Raw genomic sequence first — 17,394 nt, 5'->3', positions numbered from 1 at the left:
TCCCTGAATAAAGTGTATTCACACAAGCCCACCCCAATAAAGGTATGTGCAGCAGCTGTTTCACTGAAGATTGGCTAAGAGAACTGATTTATTTATTCAGTACTGTCTAGTAGAGCTATAAACTAAAATCCTTGGAGAAGCCGCCCATTCTTGCCTCCATCCCCCCATTCTGCTTCATCCTTCCAGCCTGGTGTGTAGCAGTACCTGGACACCCTGAGAGGGAGAAACGGAGGTGCTTAATGAATGTTTCCTAAGTAAGTGAATTAAGTACACTAACTGCCTCTTGGCCACTTTATGAAAATTAAGATAAGCCGGGCAGTAGTAGTGCACGCCTTTAATCCCAGCACTTGGGAGGCAGAAGCAGGTGGATTTCTGAGCTCAAGGTCAGCCTGGTCTAGAGTGAGTTCCAGGACAGCCAGGGCTACACAGGGCTACTGTCTCAAACCAAATTAAGATAAGATCTGTCTTACTGGGTTTCTATTGTGAAGAGAGAAACCATGACCACGGCAACTCTTATAACAGACATGGTGCTGGAGTAGCTGAGAATTCTACGTCTTTGTAGCAGGAAAAGAATTGAGACACTGGACCTGGCTTGAGCATAGGAGACCTCAAAGCCTGCCCCTGTAACAGGCCTTCTCCAACAAAGCCACTAATATTCTAGCAAGGTCACACCTCCATTTCCTATGAGCCTTGGTCTATTTTCAAACTACAAGATCAAAACAGAATTAAGAGTCTTAAGGATTCATTTGAAAAAAATCCCACTTTAAAATTAAGTTGTAACTTTAGGAGGCTAATCTAGGGTACATGTGACTGTCTTTGAAAACTGTTAAGTTGGGATGGCAAGATGGTTTGGTGAGTTAAAGGCACTTGCTATGCAAACCTGACACCATGTCTTCTGCCCCTGGCACCCATGTGAAGGTTGAACAAGAGAACTGACTACACAGAGCAGTTGTCTCTGGCCTCTCTATACAGGCCACACACACCATGGTCAAGCACACACACATATAACCAACCTCAAACACTGAGGAGAGCTCACCACAAACCTTAGTTTGTCATTCAAGGAAGGGAGCATGCCCACCCTTTGTCAGCTTGTGTGCCATCTGAGATAGGTGCTGTGCTCAGCCTTGGGAGCTGATTGCAGTGGGCATCAGTTAACACAGAAACCAGTAACTGGCTAGAAAGCAGAGGAAACTGCTTATCTGTATATGACCTCCACAAGATTGGCCTATCAAGGTTTCATTGTGATGAGGGTACCTTTGAGGTGTCACCCCCAATGGCCTGTTGGCAAACAGTGGTTGTGAGGGAGGGGTGTGAGTAGCTGCTGCTAGGTTGCCCTTGCTCAGTAAGTACGTTCCCACTCATCTTGAGGCAACTCTGATGAACCTTGGATCATACACAGAAGACATGAAAGGGAGAAGCCATGCTTGGGAGAAGGGAAAAACCTCTTATGTGTGTGCATGAAATAGTCAAAGAATTCTGAAAAAAGAGCTGGAATAACTCAAGTGACTTTTTCCAAAAATAATTTATTTGTATGTGTGTGTGTGCCCATGCATGCACCATGGCATGTATGGAGGAGTTGGTTCTCTCTTTACACTATGTGGGTCCCTGGGATCAAACTTAAATTGAAAGGGACTTTACCCATTGAGACATCTCTCTGGCTCCTCAAATATCTTTTTAAACAAAACAACAAAAACAAACAAACACCTGAAACAAACCAACAGCTGTCCTGAAGCAAAGCCGGGGATGTTGCCCATCGGGGGATGCTGCCCATCGGGGGATGCCGCCCATCTGGCAGCTTTGGCGGATCCTGTTTGCCGCCTTCACAAGGAGAAAAGGAACAGTTGGAAATGTGCATGGTGAAAAAATACTTAAAAGTCTGTGTCAGCACAAGAGCATACGAAAAGTAAAAAATGACGGGGCTGGCTGGAATAATCTAGAAAAGAAAGAACTGTGGGGACAGCTGTATAAGGATAACAGCTGTTACCCCAGGGCTCTCATTTTGTAAGAGTAGCAAAAATAGTTTGAAATCTGACTGATAAGCTTTGTTAGGCTTAGCTATTGACTATATTACTACTGGGTTCCCAATGACAACACAACGTAGATGGATGAGTCCCTGCTGTCTATAGTTGCATATATTTACATGAATATATGCAAGCTTTGAAGTTTAAGCCAAGCACCTCAGCGTCCCACCTCTGCAAGGAGCATCAAAGTGGCATGATTATTCTCAAGTGTGCCAGAGACATGGCTGAGGAGCTGAGATGTGTGTTGTCCCACAATAAAACCAGCCGGGGATGGTACTTTGGTCTGATTACCAGGCCAGTATCACAATCCATCTGTGAACGGTGGCTTAGTTTTTCAAAAACTACAAAAACGATGCCAAAGTGAACTGTTATTAGGTTAAGAACTGTCTCTGAAATTAGGAAGGCCTACACTTAAGAATAGAATCTGATTACTACTTATGGAAACAATCCAGCCATCAGGGCTTTCTGCTGGCTGCTATAGGTCTGGATTAAATCTTCCTCATTCTCTTCTTGCAGCGCTGATTGAAAACAGGGGATGACCCCATGAGGCTATCAGTGGAGTGGGAACCATAGCTGCTGTCTGAGTCGTCGGGGCTCTGAGGGATTCCAGCTTCACTCATGCCTGACATTGGCTCCTCAAAGACATCACTGCCCAACACCCCATGCGCAGACACATTGCCGCCTTCACTTTCTTGAGGCTCCATTTTCACATGAGCCAGGTTCCAGAGAGGAGAAGCATTTACCTCTGCACCTAGAAATGAAGGGAAGGATCGTGAGCCTTCCGTGAGGCAAACACAGAACCTGCATGTCTCGCTCTTGCATGATAGCAGTCTTGGAACTGCTTCATTACAGTACCCCACATGGAGTAAGGGTGTCACTGTTAGTCTGGGGTTCAAATGTCACCCCTAAATTACCACTTCCTTTCCACTTTTATGGTTTTTCCCTTTTCCTTATCCACCCCCTATTCTTATACCAAAAAAGCAAAACTGGGTGGAAAGATTATGTTCAAAGGCAGATACAATTCTACAGTTTACCCTGCCCCACCCCCATAGGTATGTGTGCCCATCCATATGCATGTGGAAGCCAGAGAAGGATGTGAGGTATCCAGGTATCTTCTTTTGTTGCTCTCTCATTGCCTTGACCTAGAAGCTCAGTTTTCACTAAGCTGGCTGGCCAGTGTTGGGATTATAGGCACACAACACACAGCCATCCATACCTTTTACATGGGTGCTGGGATTTGAACTTATGTCCTCATGCTTGCACAGCATCTCTGTAGCTCCCTTTCCTTCTTTCCGTGTGGCTTTCTTCCTTTTCTTTGAGACTCTCTAGGCCTCTCTTGCACTTTGAAGACTATGCTCATACATGATGCTGACATCAGTTCTCTACTTGTCTCTCCCGACAAGAGACATGGGTGTTGGTGTCCTCTATCTTTCTGTATTTTGGTAATGCATTTCTGCTGCTAACTATTATGTCTTCCTCAGAGAAAAACCTCTTAGCACTTCTAACACTGACCTAATTTTGTTTGGGTCACATGTGAGGATTTGATATTTACATTTGTAAACAACTAAGTGTCCAAACTAATTTGCAACTTAACTGACTCAGGGTAGCTGTTGAAGCTTAGCAATCCTGGCATGTGGAAGGCTGAAACAGAGGCCTTGAATTCCAGACCTATCTAGACCACAAGGCAAGATGTGGGATGTAAAATCCTGCCAGGAAGTTTAGTAAGGCAGAGCAGGTGGACACCCGGAGACTCCGTGGGCCACACCTGAGGCTTAGGTGACTCCCAGCTCCCCACCAGACTCCTGACTTGGAACACACGTGCCATGTTTCTCACATAAAAGATACACAACCAAGAGGTCTCTATTTTAATGAGGTACCTAGAAGCCCGGAGGGTATAGCCAATAAGTTTTCCTTCCCAGGCATTGCTCCCTACAAAAGGTATTTAACCTCAGGCCTACCCTGAGATGTGGGGTATAGTTTTACACATTTACTTTCCATCATGACAATAAATGCCTTAGAACCATGGACTGTCTTTTCATCGGGATCTGCTATGGGGAGACATGGAGAAGGCCTTGCCTATAGTGCCACGGCCTAATCTCCCATAGAAGGCCTCTATGCACTCCCAGCCACAACCACCAACAAGCCTGCTGCCCTGTCAAACCAAGGACTGGAGGAGCAGACGGGGGACCCACAATCCTACAGAAAGACCCTGTCTCAACAACTAAACAAATAAAAATATGATTGCCTAAAAACAAAAAAAGTAACGAGCCACTTCTCCAGGTTCCTAAAGTCATCACAGTTGTAAACCTACAACAGAACAGCTCCATCCAACACAGCAAAACAATTTGGTCTGCAATTTTCTGGAAGTCTCTATCAAGGAAACAGCTCCTTAAACCAGAGAGTATTGTAAAGGATTCACTACAGCTCTGTTTGCTCCAGCAACGTCTGTTCTACCCATGCCTGCCTTTCTCCCACTTGGAGTTGATTCACTGTCAGGAAGTGCTCAGATGTGCAGAACCAGACACAAAATGAATACAACTTTCTTACTTGAAGCCTGTGGTGAAGCCTCCACTTCCAGGTTGGATGGGAAGCGCTCGCTCTGAGCCCCGAGGACCCCTATGGGTAAGGACTGGTCTCCAGAAGCAAGGTCAGCTTCCAGCTCCTCACTGACAGGAAATGTGATGTCACTCACAGGCTCCTCCTTGATCTTCACAGGTTTAGTGTCTTCTGTGGCCTTCTCGGGATTCACAATCCTTTCGTATTCTTCCGAGAGCTGCTTACTAATCTGCTGGCAAGCAAGAGTTAGTTTTCCAGGGCTATTTTAGAATTAGTTTGGATAGTGAGCTTGAGGTAACCCAAGGAAAACTGGGCAGATCAGGAGTTACCAGATGGGTTGTTCTTTCTGGTGTGTGTGCACGTGTGCCCATGTGCATGTGTATATGTGTGTACACTCCTGTGCCTCACACATCAGAAACCTCCCAAGCATCTGGCATACAGACCCTCTAGGCAAACCTTGAGGGAAGCAAGTAATCTGGATCCTTTGGTTAGATGCTGAAGGCTACTTGTCACTAAGTGCCTAAGCTGCAAGAACTGGAGAGACGGTGCTCTGACCTGAACCCTCCTGGCACTCCACTAGCGCACTTAATGCCATCTGAAATTGTTGTGCTTATTACTTGTTTGCCTGTTTTTGCTTCCCATGAATACTTCCCCCTTGTAAACCACTATCTCCCACAATGCCTGATTCATAGTAAGTCCTCAATAAATACGTGTTGAATAAAAGAATGCTAGTCATGGGGCTGGGGAGATGGCTCAGTGGTTAAGAGCACTGGCTTCTCTTCCAGAGGTCCTGAGTTCAACTCCCAGTAACCACATGGTGGCTTACAACCATCTGTAATGGAATCTGATGCCCTCTTCTGCTGTGTCTGAAGATAGCTACAATGTACTCATATACATAAAATAAATAAATAAATCTTTAAAAAAAAAAAAAAAAGAATGCTAGCCACTGTGTTTGAGACCCCCAGATACCCGTGTACTTCTTCCAGAGGAAGCAATGAGGAATGAGCTACCCACTGACTGAAAAAAGACCTGACGGCTCACTGGGCCAGTGGTGAGGACAGAGAAACAACACAGACCATTAGAAAAGTGTGTCAAATTCACTCTGCTCCAAGTCCCTGTGCACTGTGCTCCAGAACATGTGTTGTAGACCCTGCTAAAGCAGAACACTTTGCCCACATTTCCCAGGGTCTCCTCACCTGGAGCATGTAAGTGTGATAGTCCTTGATGCGGTGCTGCCAGAACTTCTGGAGGGAGAGCACACTGCCAATGCCCACTTCATGGAAAACCTGCTCCATCACATCAGGGAACGGAGTCTGCCCCAGCAGGGCCTCCCGATCCACAGCAAAGCGTAGCAACTTGGTGAACTTGAGGCAGTATTCATGTGCTATGTCAGTCAGGGTCTCCAGGACACTTTCATTAGCACACTCAAAGCCTGCGTGGGCCAGGATTGTGGCGACTGCTTGGTAGAGGAGCTGCCGACAGGAGTGCCAGCTCAGCTCAGTCACAGGTTCTCCTTTCCCACTGAGAGAAGAGACAGGGAGTGTTATTCGAGTTCTTGCCAAGGGGTGCACAGTCTGTCTCACTGGAGTTTTACAATCCCAGTAATCCTTGACCTATTCTAGAGAATTCTAGAGAGCATTCTAGAGAAACAGTCACCTTTGTCCTGCTCTTCTCAGAGCACAGGTCAGCAACCCAATATACTCCTGAGCCCTCCAATTACCGAGTTTGAAAAAGCAATGTGTGTCTAAAATAAACTGTACAGAATAATAGTGGAGGAGGGTCACTGGGAACTGGAATTAGACAGCTGTGAGTGACCAGTTCCTCTGGAAGAACAAGCATTCTTTACCCACTTGTCAGCCCTCCAACCCCTCTGAAGAGTTATTGGTGTTATGCCTCCATCTGCAAAGGAAATTGTTTTATAAATAAAAATAAAGCAGAGAAGCAACTCTCTGTTCCTTGGTTTGCTTTGCCACCTCCTGCAGAAGGTGGTGCCTGGAGAGCCCTCACTCGTTTAACTATGATGTGCGCAGTGACACCCTCTGCAAGTTATAGACACTTAGAAAAGAAGACAGCACTAACTTCATTTACTATGTCCATGGCCAGTCTTTCTGGGCCAAAGGTTAAAAGCGTCGGAAGTACCTAATAAAGAGCTAATTACTGGCTGGGCAGTGGTGGCACACGCCTTTAATCCCAACACTTGGGAGGCAGAGGCAGGCGGATTTCTGAGTTCAAGGCCAGCCTGGTCTACAGAGTGAGTTCCAGGACAGCCAGGGCTACACAGAGAAACCTTGTCTCAACACCCCCTCCAAAAAAAAAGCTAATTACTATCACTTAATTTGAGCACTATATGGATTTTTTTCCTCTTATAGTATTTGGATTTGAACCCCGGTCCAGTGCAATCAGCAGGGCTTAACCTCTGAGCTACATCTATAGCCTGTATATAGGCTTCTTTAATGGGAAGTATATATTAATTTTTCTTATACAGTTTCTTAAAATATGTATAGAACAAACTAGGTTCAAGTCGTGTGTGTGTGTGTGTGTGTGTGTGTGTGTGTGTGTGTGCGCGCGCGCGCGCGCAAGTGCGTGTGCATGTAGGGGCTTGATGCATGTACATGTATGCACAATGCATATTGACACCTACAGTGTCATTTTCAAGGAGAGAGCCTGCCTCAAAATACAAGGGAGTGGCTGGGGAAGATTGCTCAGTCCGGAAAATGCTTGTCATGAGAACCTGGGTTTGAGAACCAGTTAAAAAGCTGGGCAGGGTAGTCCATGGCCTGGAGCTTACCAAGTAGATTCGCTGTCTGACTAGAGAGCCTCAGGCATGTTTGTCTCTGACTCCATAGTGCTGAGATTATAAATGTAAGCCACTATGCCTGGATTTTTTTTTACATGGGTTCTGACTATCAACCACCTCACTGACTAAGCCATCTCCCTAGCCCCTAGGTTCTTCTTAACAATTAAAATAGAAACTTGACCAAAAAAAAAAAAAATACAGTCATAGTAATAACACAAATTTAATACAATGAACAATATTTTATTGAATAAAACTACATTACCCTCAAAATGTGAATATGCTGCCAACTGTTACAAGCTGGGTTTTTTGTTTTGTTTTGTTTTGATTTCCTTCGTGTCAGGCCCTTGCTTTCCCAGCCCATTTTACTATTCATGTATCAGTGTATTGTTTCATTTCTAGTAAGTCGTCTGGCCTTAGTAAGCTCAATAAATGCCTACTGTGCTACAAAATTTAAAAATACAGATAGTGGTGGCACATATCCTTAATCCCAGCACTAGGGAGGCAGAAGCAGGTAGATCTCTATGAGTTTGAGCCAGCCTGGTCTACAGAACTAGTTCTAGGACGGCAAGGCTATACAGAAAAACTCATAAAATAAAAACAGAAACAACAACAATAAAATTATACACTAGCTTCTGGCAATTTGGACTGTCACTCCACTAATGACTTGAGCAACATTAGCCAATCACTCTAGTCAATCACTCTCATCTCCAGTATCCTCATGTAGAAGCGGAAATGTTGCTATAATTGTAACAGGATCGTGGGGGAGGGGAGATCACTTAAGAAAAACACCACACAGCAATGTTTTGTCTTACCGGTAAAAGTCACTCTCTGGGTCACTGTGCCGGATCTGGAATGGAGCATTGGGATTTTTACAGTCTAAAGGCTGGAGGTCATCAGGGAGAGGAGGTGAGCCAGGGCAGGCGGGAAGAGGTTCGCTCTCTTCAGCCTTCACCCCCTCTGTCTGCTGCTGACTCTGGGTCTGAGCTGTGGCAATAAGGTTGCGCAGACGTCGGTTGTGCTGGATCAACTGAATGGTATGGATGGTGAGGCTGCATGGTTCTGAGGGGATATCCAGCATCGTGGGGGGCTTCGGCTTGTTGGCTGAGGGCTGGTGCAGGGGTGGGTCATGGACTTCCACCAGACGGAACTCCCGTGGGAGCAGATCAAAGGAACTTCTGTTGGTCTGTCCTGACGGTATTGGTATCTCTCCCCAGTACCTCAGCATTTTAGAGCAAGCAGAGAAGAGCTCTTGGGCTTAATGTAGATGATACCCTAATGGTATGTGTTTGCGTCTCTGGCAACTGGAGACCATAAGCTTCTGTAATGACAAATAGGAAGTTCAGGCAGGTCTCACATAAGAAGCAAGTTAAGGCCACTCTGAAAAAGGTACTAGCAAAACTCTAGGACAAACGATGTTCTCCCTGAAGAAATGAAGAGAGAAATAACTGCTAGCTGCCAGTCACACAGCGGCAACTCCTCTTTGAATTACAAAAGGACAAAGTCGTTAATTAATAGGTGAAGAGTAGTGATTGGTGTGTAGGGCTCTTAACATATACACTGCCTATTTCATGTCACAAATTTATCACCAGAATACCCATCATGCCTCATTCTAAATACTTGACAAGGCATGAAACTTAAGTGAGAGGTCTGGAGTACTTCCAGAGTATTTTTACACAATTGTGCTAGATTAAAAGGGAAAAGAGAGGGCTGGTGATATGGCTCAGTGGGTAAGAGCACTGACTGCTCTTCTGAAGGTCATGAGTTCAAATCCCAGCAACCACATGGTGGCTCACAACCATCCCTAATGAGATCTGGTGCCCTGTTCTGGTGCATCTGAAGACAGCTACAATGTACTTTCATATAATAAATAAATCTTAAAAAAAAAAATGGGAAAAGAGAGTAGCATTAAAAAAAAACTAACAGATAGCCAGACATGGTAATGTACTTTCTCCCAGCACTCAGGAGGCAGAGGCAGGCAGATCTCTGAGTTCAAGGGCAGCCTGGTCTAGAGAGTGATTTCCAGGACAGCCAGTACTACACAGAGAAACCAGATCTCAAACAAAACAAAACAAAACAAAACAAAACAAAACATACTAATAGGTGCTCTTTAATCTGTGCTGTGCCTGTTAGAAACACTCATGAGCCTTTAATCTAGACTTATGCTTCCAAATTCTGACACAGACATGAACAAATAGAGGTTCTTTGTGGGTGCATGCATGGAGGCCAGGGATCAGCCTCAGGCAACATTCCATCCTGCTTTTTGAGATCTCTCACTGGAGTCTAAGGTTTGCTGATTATTTAAACCAGTGTGTTGCGTGTAGTTTTATTCTACTGCCTTTGCTCTGGGACCAGCTGAGCTACTAGCCCCCAACCTGGCTTCCCTTGAATCTGTGGATAAAAGACACACTCTCTCTCTCTCTCTCTCTCTCTCTCTCTCTCTCTCTCTCTCTCTCTCTCTCAGTTTGTTCCTTTATAACTTGCCTTATTGGCACAATTGTTGAGCATTACAGTCTCTTAATTGGAAAAGCATGACCTTATTAATATTTTTATCTGTTTCTCCACCTGCCCCAAACTTCAGTGGCTAGTCCCACCTAGACCCTGCCAAACATCCACGACCACCCAGCCCCCAGTCACAAACCCTAGCTCCCCCAAGACCTCACATGGTTGCTGTGTTCTTCTTCCTCCAAAGCATGGCAGAAAAACCTCTCTCCTTCCTTGTCTCCCTTTTCCTCCTGGGACCCAGAGGTCCCACCTGTATCCTTCCTCCCAACAAGTGGCCCCCGGCTTTCTTTACTAACAAATCAAGAACCAATAAGGGAATAATACCTTAGCATAAGAACCACCCCCTTCACCAGTGAGTTCCGGGGATCTGATTCTGCTCTCCTCCTCCCCACAAGCTGAGTCTATAAGCACATGTACCCACAACTGGATTTTTTTATATGGACCTGGGGGACTGAACTCAGGTCCTCATGCTTGCAGTGGACTGAGCTGTCTCTCCAAACTGAATCTGAGTGACTTCTGCTGCCTCCTAACAAGTATTCCTTCCTCTAGACCAGTGGTTCTAAACCTGTAGGTCATAACCCCTTTAGGGATCAAATGACTCTTTCATAGGTAAGGAATATCAGATATACTGTATATCAGATATTTACAATAGGATTCATAACTGTAGCAAATTTAGTTATGAAGTAGCAATGAGCAGGCAGTTGTGGTGCACTCCTTTAATCCCAGCACTTGGGAGGCAGAGGCAGGCGGATTTCTGAGTTTGAGGCCAGCCTGGTCTACAGAGTGAGTTCCAGGACAGCCAGGGCTATACAGAGAAACCCTGTCTCAAATAACAAAAAAAAAAAAAAAAAAAAAAAAAAAAAAAAAACAAAAAAAAAACAAAAAAAACCCAGAAAAACAGAAAAACAAAAAAAGAAAAGAAGTAGCAATGAAAATAATTTTATAGTTGTGGGGTCACCACAACATGAAGAACTATATTAAAGGGTCAGAGCTTTAGGAAGGTTGAAAACTGCTATTCCAGTCTTTCTCAGAATCTGATCTACACTTGGCCCTGTTGCTGGACTTTCTTCTCTCCCCTCCCCTCTGTGTGTGTGTGTGTGTGTGTGTGTCTATCTGTCTGTCTCTCTGTCTCTCAATGCTGAAGATTGAACACATGCTACAAAAGTATTTTATTACTGAGCTACATTTCCAAACTTTTTGTTTTGTTTTGTGTTGCTTATAAAAAAGTCAGAATTCTATGGCTTACCATTCAATGAAACCTACTACCGGTCTTTAATTCACTTCTCCAGGTTCACTGCATATATGTCTCTTTGGGTCCAATAAACATCAAATGAATACATTGTGTAAAGGTGTAAGATCTTTGTCCTGAGGGAAGAATAACAAAAGCAAAATACTGCAGTATAGTAGCATGCAGGCACTGCTACTTTAAAGGCATGAACTCAGTGCCCTGCAGGCAAACGAGGGGCTTCCTGGACAAAATGACTTCAGTTCTAACAATATACTACTCAGTTTCTTTCTTTTCTTACATTTACTTATTTTGGGTATGTGTGCATGTAAAAATCAGAAGACAACTTGTGAGAGAGAGTTCTCTTCTTTCACCATGTAGGTTCCATGGATTGAACTCAGGTTGTCAGACTTGGGAGCAAGTGCCTTTACCTACTGGGCCATCTAACTGGCCCCTCAGTTTATTTTCTTTGGTAAGATTGTACTGTTTTTAATTAATTAATTAATTTCAGGATAAGGTTTCTCTGTGTAACCGTGGCTGTCCGGGAACTTGCTCTGTAGACCAGGCAGACCATGAATTCATAGAGATTTTTATTTTTATTGTTATCTGTTGGGGGTTGAGTATGTATGTGTATGTTCCATGCGTATGCAGGTGCCAATGATATCTGAAGAGGACATCAGATCCTTCTGGAGCTAGACTTAGAGGTGGCTGCAAACTGCCCTGATGTGGGTGCTGGGAATGGAAGACCAAGTCCACTGGAAGTGCAGCAAGCACTGTTAACCACAGAACCGTCTCTCCAGCCCCACTACTCAGCTTCTTGGGAACATCAGACATTTTTATAATTGACCCTTTGAGTTGTGACCTCTTCCTCTACATCTTTATCAGGCTTGAATTTGTTCTTTAGGATAACGGAAATCACCATCCCCCAACATTGCCCCAACAGACCCTCTTTGTATCTTTACATAAATTTGCTTTTATTTCTGGACCTTAACTTTAGTTGACTTACTCATCTGTATTCTTCCACTTGATATGGCTACCACCTTAGTATAGTTTCGGGCCTCTGACAAAGAATTGTAATAGAAACTATTGCTTAGTTCATTTTTCCAACAATCTTATGAAAAAGAACACTACTATTTCCAGTTTTTCAGATGTGGAAGCTGTGGTCCTATGTCATGCCAATGTCATAAATACAAAGTGAAAAAGAAAAGAGGTTTCGATGCTCAGGTTTGTAAAGCCACTAAACATGCTATCTCAATAATTTGTTCCGAATAATAAAAGAATGAACAAACAATAAATTGCTTCTTCCCTAACTTCATAAAAGGAGTAAGTTCGGGAGCTGCAGGTAGGGGCTCCTTGCTCCGGGTCTGCAGGCTTAGGCTTAGGCACCAACCACAGGATCCTGGGAAATCTGATTTACAGGGCAGCAGGTAAATGAAACGCTCTGGACCTGAACCCGAAAATAAAAGCTCAAATACTCACCGCCCTGCCCCAGGAGTGGTATACGAGGCTGCCTGACTCTGGCAGGTCCTCGTCGACGACTAGGTCAAGACTAGGAGCCTTGTTTATTGATTAATGGTCCAAGGCCACCGGAAGCACTTCTTCCCAATCGCCCTCTGCCACGGGAAGTTATTACTAGCCGGTTGCAACGCCTAAAATGTCCGTGTTCTTCACAGCACTTTGAGAGCCTCTCCCCGCTTTCTGGTATTGTGACTCCCTAGTGCTATTCACATATTTAAAACTCTGCGAGTCTTGAAAGAGGAACTCCAACATCGCCGTCCAAAGAAGCGTCAGGGAGCTGGGAAGGAGGAGAAGTGAGCGGGAACGTGGAGAGCGAGGGGTTGGAGTTTCCGAGGGACACATTTTGAGATTGCACCCGGCGGAGGATGGCTGATACTACCTCTCAGCTAGAAGCGCCAGCACCTCAGGAAGTCAGTAGCGCGTTTAAGAAGCCTGTTTTGCCGGTGCCTCCCTCAGTACGGGGTAAGGCTCCAGCCTCCAGTCCCTCAGTTCCTGAGGATGTGAAGAAGGAATGTCCCACGGCACAGTTGGACTCTGGATGTGGGGAGTCCGAGGTCCCGCCGCCGCAGTCAGACAGCGAGGAGACCGGGGATCCACCTGTGGAGCAGCTCCGCTCCCCGCGGGTAGCTCCTGCTTCTGGCGGTCCGACCCGGGCTCCTCCATACCAAGAACCATCGTGGGGCAGCCCAGCCACGGCCCCCTACAGTCTCGAAACCCTGAAGGGTGGCACCATCCTTGGCACCCGCACCTTGAAAGACACGAGCCGCTGCCTTTTCGGTAGACTTGCTAGCTGTGACATATGCCTGGAGCATCCTTCCGTGTCTCGGTACCATGCTGTACTACAGCACCGTGGGGCGGATCCTAGCGGAGACTCTGACGGTCATGAACAGGGCTTTTATCTCTATGATCTGGGAAGTACCCACGGCACTTTCCTCAACAAAACTCGCATCCCACCCCGCACTTACTGTAGAGTCCATGTCGGGCATGTTATTCGCTTTGGAGGCAGCACTCGGCTCTTTATCCTTCAGGTAGGTAGAAAAATCTAAAATAAAAATCTTGGGACTTCTCTGTGCTGGGATTCTGAGTTTCTTTAAGGTTTAGTTGAGAAAAGGGATTCTTGTAACCAATGATAAAAGCATAGGGCTCATTCTGGACCCACAGGTCTGTGTATATTGCTGTATCTTGGAAAGTAATTTCTCCACTTCTGAATCCATATATGTGTATATTTTTCCCTTGATTTATTAGGGACCAGAGGAAGACCGAGAAGCAGAATCTGAATTAACAGTAACACAGTTGAAGGAACTGCGCAAACAGCAGCAAATGTTATTGGAGAAGAAGATGTTAGGTGAAGACTCAGATGAGGAAGAGGAAGCAGATGCCACTGAAGGGAAGAGAAATACAAGTGGTCAAGATGATGAGATGGGCTGCACGTGGGGAATGGGTAAGAAACGACTACTGAAAGCTCTGAGCTCATTCCTGATGGCACCCTCAAGTGCTTTTGATCATACAGCTCAAAAAACCTACAGCTGAATTATGGTAATGTAATTTGCAAGCCCAGGGTCATTAACTTTAGTGATATAAAATTTTTGAATTATGGGCATTATACATACACTCTTTCTCACTGTGTAATTTGCTTATTGCTTTTATCATTTAAACACACACATATGCACACACACATATACACAGAGTTCTGAGTGCTGATTATCACCTGAAGAGCATGAAAATTTTTACTTTATTCCTTTGGCTGAGAAATCAGTATTTGATATTTTTTCACCTCTCGGGCTATTTTCAAAAAGTAAAAAACATTCGCGAGGTTATTGCATAGCTCCGTATTTTGGATGATAGGTATTCAGGCTTATAAAAAGATAGTTGGATGGGGCTGAGAGATGGCTCAGTAATTAGAGCACTGTCTGCTCTTTCAGAGGACCTGAGTTCAGTTCTCAGCAACCACGAGGTGGCTCATAATGATCTATAATGTGATCTGATGCAGTGTTCTGGCATGTAGGTTTACATACAGATAAAATACCCATATACATAAACTAAAACTTTAAAAGAAAAAGATAGTTGGGGCTAATAAGGCATCATGATGCAAGCCTTTATTCTTAGTACTTGGGAGGCAGAGACAGGTGGATCTCTGTTAGTTTCAGGCCAGCATTATTTATATATTGAATTTTAGGACAGCCAGAGTTACATTATAGAGAGACCCTGACTCAAAAAGCAAACAAGAGAATGAATGAAAGAAAAAAGTTGTGGCCCAGTGAGATTGCTTAGCAGGAAAAGGTGTGTGCTGCTAGTTGTGATGACCTGAGTTTGACCCCTGGGAAGCACATGGTGGAAGAAGAGAATGGGTTCCCTCAGGTTCTCCTTTGATCTCTGTGTGCACTGTGGCACTTGTATGTGTGTGTGGCCTGTAGATGTCAAGACAGAACAAATGCAAAAAATACTTATGCTAACTGTAAAGAATAAGCCAGAAACCATTAGCATGCTTGAGTTACTGTCAGAAAATGAATCAGTCACTGGGAACTTAGATCTATGCTATTCAATATGGTAGCTGTTATCTGCATGTCTAATGTGGCTCACCAAAGGCATGCCTTCTAAGTGCAAACTACATACAGGATTTCAATGACAATGAAAAAAAAAAGAAAAGAAAATATTATCATATTCTTGTAATGATTATTATGGTAAGATGACCTTTTTAAAGTAGTTAATAGGAAATTCAGAATTATACTCATAAACTTATATTTCTGTTGGACAGTACCAATTTAGATCTCTTGGAAACTATGAATTATTTAATTTAACTCTTTTTTTGAATTTTTTTTTTTTTTTAGTTTTATTTATTACATGTAAGTACACTGTAGCTGTCTTCAGACACTCCAGAAGAGGGTGTCAAATCTCGTTACAAATGGTTGTGAGCCACCGTGTAGTTGCTGGGATTTGAACTCAGGACCTTCGCAAGAGCAGTCGATGCTCTTACGAGTTGAGCCATCTCTCCAGCCCCCCTTAGTTTAACTCTTGTGTGTTTGTGTTAGGGGGCATGGCCTGTGGAGGTTAGAGGACAACTTGCAGGAGTCATTTCTGTCCTTTTACTTTGTGGGTCTCAGGGGTCAAAACCAGGTTGTCAAGCTTCGCGACAGGAATATTTACCTATCCCACTTTATATATTTGTAAATAAGAGTTTCAAGCTGAAGCCAGAGTGGTGGTAGCAGTGCACACCTTTAGTCCCAGCGCTGGGGAGGCAGAGGTAGGCAGATCTCTGAGTTTGAGGCCAGCCTGGTCTACAGAGTGAGTTCTATGGCAGCCCAAGCTACAGAAAAACCCTTTCTCATAAAATAAGGAGAAAAGAAAAGGGTTTCAAGCAAGAACTTGAAGGAAAGGAGAAGTAATCCTGATAGAGGTGCACACCGGCATTGGTGTACAGGGCAGAGACTGTTGGCTTTAAGGGAGTGTTGTGTTGACTCATCTGTTTGTCAGACTGGAGAATTACTAATAATAAAGAGACTAGGCTAGAGAGCTCAGTGGTTTTTCAAAGTGTGATGGGTAAATGTCTCTCAAGTGATGAAAAGAAGAAAAAGCCATGGAAACAAGTCTTGTCTGTTAGACAGCTTAGAAAACATAGAGATATTCATAATGGTGACTTTGTGATTGTTCTAACCTATGCCCTCAGATATCTTTCTGTTAGTCACTTTCAGATATGAATAAATAAGTGTGTGTGTATTTCTTGAAACATTGTCTCTATATAGTCAGGCAATCCTCCTGCCTCAGCCTCCTGAGTACTGACTGCAGGTGTGTGTTGCTGTGCCAGCTCATCTAATTATATCCTGATTTGGCCTAGAAGGCTCATGAATGTCATTCACATACCCTTGTCTTATATTTGTTCTTTTTGTGTCTCCTTGACTCCTTCAGGAGAAGATGCTGTGGAGGATGAGGCTGAAGAGAACCCCATTGCCTTGGAGTTTCAGCAGGACCGGGAGGCATTTTATATAAAGGATCCAAAGAAGGCTCTTCAAGGCTTCTTTGACCGAGAAGGTATGTGAGTAGCTGGTTCTGGCTGTGACAGTAAAATGTGCTCACACAGTGCCGCTTCCTACAGCTCTGACTTTCTCCTGATTCTTGCAAATAATGTGTTTGCCTGTTGTCTTCCTCACTCATTTCTTGCTCTGTGGTCAGTCTCAGTAACTTTCTTTGGCTCTGTTTGTTTTTATTTTTTGTTGGTTGCTGAGGCTCAGACCCTGGGTGTGTGCTAGGAAATTGCTTTCTCTATCACTGAGAGAGAGCTCTCTATCACCAGTCCCAGGTTTATGTTGAAAATAGTAAAATTCTTGTTTGTCTTTCTTTCTGTCTTAAAAACTTTTCTCCTAACTTAACACATTCTTCTCAAAAGATCTTGGATTTAGTGGTAGGGAAATGAAACAAAGGCTTAGAATTTATTATTCCTAATTCATATGGTTTTTCATAATCAGTACTTTTTAATGTATGTATTCTAGAAAGCCTTAGATGTAATTCTAGGAACACCATCTACTTACTTTGAGACAAGGTCTCTCATTGTCCTGGAGCCCCCTACTTGCTGGACCGGCTAGCCTCTGAACCCCAGGACTCCTCTTGTCTCTGCCTCCCCAGGGCTGAGAATGCAGGCATATACCACCATGCCCAGCTTTTGTACATGGTTTCTAGGACATTGAACTTGAATGCTTATGCTCTCTAGGCCAAGGCTTCTCCCACTGAACCATCCTCTACAGCCCCTTCTTTTTTTTTTTTTTTTTTTTTTTTTTTTTTTT

At 44.2% G+C, this 17,394-nt stretch overlaps 2 protein-coding genes across 5 annotated transcripts in view; one reads left to right on the top strand and one right to left on the bottom strand.

The window, feature by feature from the left end:
* Nucleotides 1-2,011: 2,011 nt before the first annotated feature.
* Nucleotides 2,012-12,727, bottom strand: Supt7l (SPT7 like, STAGA complex gamma subunit). Of its 3 annotated transcripts, none has more exons than XM_031355372.1 (6): nt 12,581-12,725; nt 11,123-11,241; nt 8,187-8,692; nt 5,774-6,098; nt 4,569-4,809; nt 2,012-2,772 (listed from the first exon to the last, which is right to left on the bottom strand). In XM_031355372.1, exons 3-6 carry the CDS (start codon nt 8,597-8,599, stop codon nt 2,510-2,512), a joined length of 1,242 nt encoding a protein of 413 aa, XP_031211232.1. In that variant the 5' UTR covers nt 8,600-8,692; nt 11,123-11,241; nt 12,581-12,725; the 3' UTR covers nt 2,012-2,509. The 3 variants fall into 3 exon arrangements, with proteins under 3 accessions (XP_031211232.1, XP_031211234.1, XP_031211233.1); XM_031355374.1 differs by having other exon boundaries at nt 4,569-4,806; nt 12,581-12,724; XM_031355373.1 differs by lacking the exon at nt 11,123-11,241 and having other exon boundaries at nt 12,581-12,727.
* A 230-nt stretch (nt 12,728-12,957) lies between these two features.
* Nucleotides 12,958-17,394, top strand: part of Slc4a1ap (solute carrier family 4 member 1 adaptor protein) — a 33,655-nt gene continuing 29,218 nt past the window's right edge. For both annotated transcript variants that reach the window (XM_031355370.1, XM_031355371.1), the window contains exons 1-3: nt 12,958-13,647; nt 13,865-14,060; nt 16,523-16,645. In XM_031355370.1, coding sequence (XP_031211230.1) covers nt 12,985-13,647; nt 13,865-14,060; nt 16,523-16,645 — 982 coding nt within the window. In that variant the 5' untranslated portion in view covers nt 12,958-12,984. The remainder of the gene's footprint in view (nt 13,648-13,864; nt 14,061-16,522; nt 16,646-17,394) is intronic.

Source organism: Mastomys coucha, unplaced genomic scaffold (assembly GCF_008632895.1).
Source record: "Mastomys coucha isolate ucsf_1 unplaced genomic scaffold, UCSF_Mcou_1 pScaffold6, whole genome shotgun sequence".
Taxonomy (NCBI): Eukaryota; Metazoa; Chordata; class Mammalia; order Rodentia; family Muridae; genus Mastomys; species Mastomys coucha.
The sequence above is the reverse complement of the archived record's forward strand: the minus strand, read 5'-3'. Positions and strand labels throughout refer to the sequence as shown.

Excerpts from the sequence above, each read along its gene's own strand:
- Supt7l (XM_031355373.1), bottom strand. The coding sequence starts at position 8,599 with ATGCTGAGGTACTGGGGAGAGATACCAATACCGTCAGGACAGACCAAC. Across the intron at positions 6,099-8,186 it reads CCAGAGAGTGACTTTTACCG|TGGGAAAGGAGAACCTGTGA; the intron begins GTAAGACAAAAC and ends CTCTTCTCTCAG. Across the intron at positions 2,773-4,568 it reads GGCTTCACCACAGGCTTCAA|GTGCAGAGGTAAATGCTTCT; the intron begins GTAAGAAAGTTG and ends CTTCATTTCTAG.